The sequence below is a fragment of the Nelumbo nucifera genome, chromosome 1 (genome assembly GCF_055504915.1).
Source record: "Nelumbo nucifera cultivar China Antique chromosome 1, China Antique-T2T, whole genome shotgun sequence".
In the NCBI taxonomy this organism is placed as follows: domain Eukaryota; kingdom Viridiplantae; phylum Streptophyta; class Magnoliopsida; order Proteales; family Nelumbonaceae; genus Nelumbo; species Nelumbo nucifera.
Window position 1 is genome coordinate 149,832,798 of NC_142649.1, and position 1,379 is coordinate 149,834,176.

Genomic DNA, 1,379 nt, shown 5'->3' on the forward strand with positions numbered 1-1,379 from the left:
ACAAAGAAAACAGAAATGCAGCTAGCTAGCATCAATGAGTAGAAACAAACTTGCTAGGTAGCCTTCTCAAAAGACAAATTCATGGAGAAGGTACCAGACTATAAGGCCACACCACCACAGTATATGAACAACTCTGTAGGTGTATGAATGTGCGTGTGTTTTTCTGTATTTTGTCCAATACATCAACTTAATTACAGATAGCATATTAAGTAACAACCAACCATCATCAGTCAAACAATTCAACTCAACATGAATGTTTTGCATCTCAGAGAGAGAAACGTCGACGATTTACGTACGGCAACCGGAAAACATCGATCGTAGTTACATACAAATTTTCTACAATAAAATCGCGTAGCGCATACCGTCGCTTACCATGAGATGATTCATTTCGGATATCCTGACAAACTCTCCGGACACCCAGACCCCGTCTGCGGCATTCACACGAGGGTGAGAGATGCAAGAAAGAAACGAGAGAGGAACTCGAAGGATGCTATAAAGAATAGAGAACCCATTCCACCCACGTCGCCGTCTACGCTCCACTTGGTGTACGAAGATGGGCAATTCATCATTTCCGTTCCCACCCCCGACGACCATGCTCTCGTCGGCCACTCGTCCACTCTTCCTTGTATTCTGAAGGCTTTGCTTCATCTTCGCCAACAAACGCCGCATCTCTAGCTGCTGCTGGGTTCAGCCTCAGCGAGTGTGATGGTGGAGGCTAGTTGCCGAAATTCAACACAAGGACACGATATTTGCTATGAGACTCGCCAGTGACCACCTTTCTATAAGGCTTTTGGTAATGGCATATTAAATGGTGGTAGTGCTGCTGGTGTTTACACACAAAACAAATTAAGGTCATCATGGCTGTTTTTTTTCTCTCTCTCTCTCTCTCTGCTAAATTAAAGCCACTAGGAAGGTGACAAATACACCGCCCCAATTTTACACTTAATTTGCTGAAATCCTATAACTTGTCCAATTTGTAGTTGTAGGCCCTATCTAAAAGACTAAAACAATGCGCTTTGCGACAGAAGTTCCAACTACCAGCAGCCTTGGCCTGTTGGCCATGGATCTATTAATTTGACGACGATTAAGCCAACCTTTATTCCTTTTCGACGGTTCACAAGTGTTGTGGCGGCATTCCTAATTAACAAAAAGAAAGCCCTCAACTTATCAAATGGAAATGGGTAGCTAGCTAGCTTACATAGAATCACGTACCTAATCAGTTGGGCAAAGCGTTCTCTTACTTGGAATCCACTAACCGTGTACTCCATATATTGATAAAAGCATGCACAATTCTGCACCTAATAGCCAAAATTTAGAATCTCGGATAAAGCTCATTGATTTTCATTTTTAAGTCGCTATTTTCTTTAGATGCCTAGAGA

At 42.6% G+C, this 1,379-nt stretch overlaps 1 protein-coding gene across 1 annotated transcript; it reads right to left on the reverse strand.

Moving 5' to 3' along the window:
- LOC148803983 (uncharacterized) lies at positions 1 to 848 on the reverse strand. The gene has a single exon (XM_088899401.1). It carries the CDS (start codon positions 667 to 669, stop codon positions 337 to 339), a length of 333 nt encoding a protein of 110 aa, XP_088755527.1. The 5' UTR covers positions 670 to 848; the 3' UTR covers positions 1 to 336.
- Positions 849 to 1,379: the final 531 nt, after the last annotated feature.

Coding starts and splice junctions, on each gene's coding strand:
- LOC148803983 (XM_088899401.1), bottom strand. CDS start 669: ATGCGGCGTTTGTTGGCGAAGATGAAGCAAAGCCTTCAGAATACAAGG.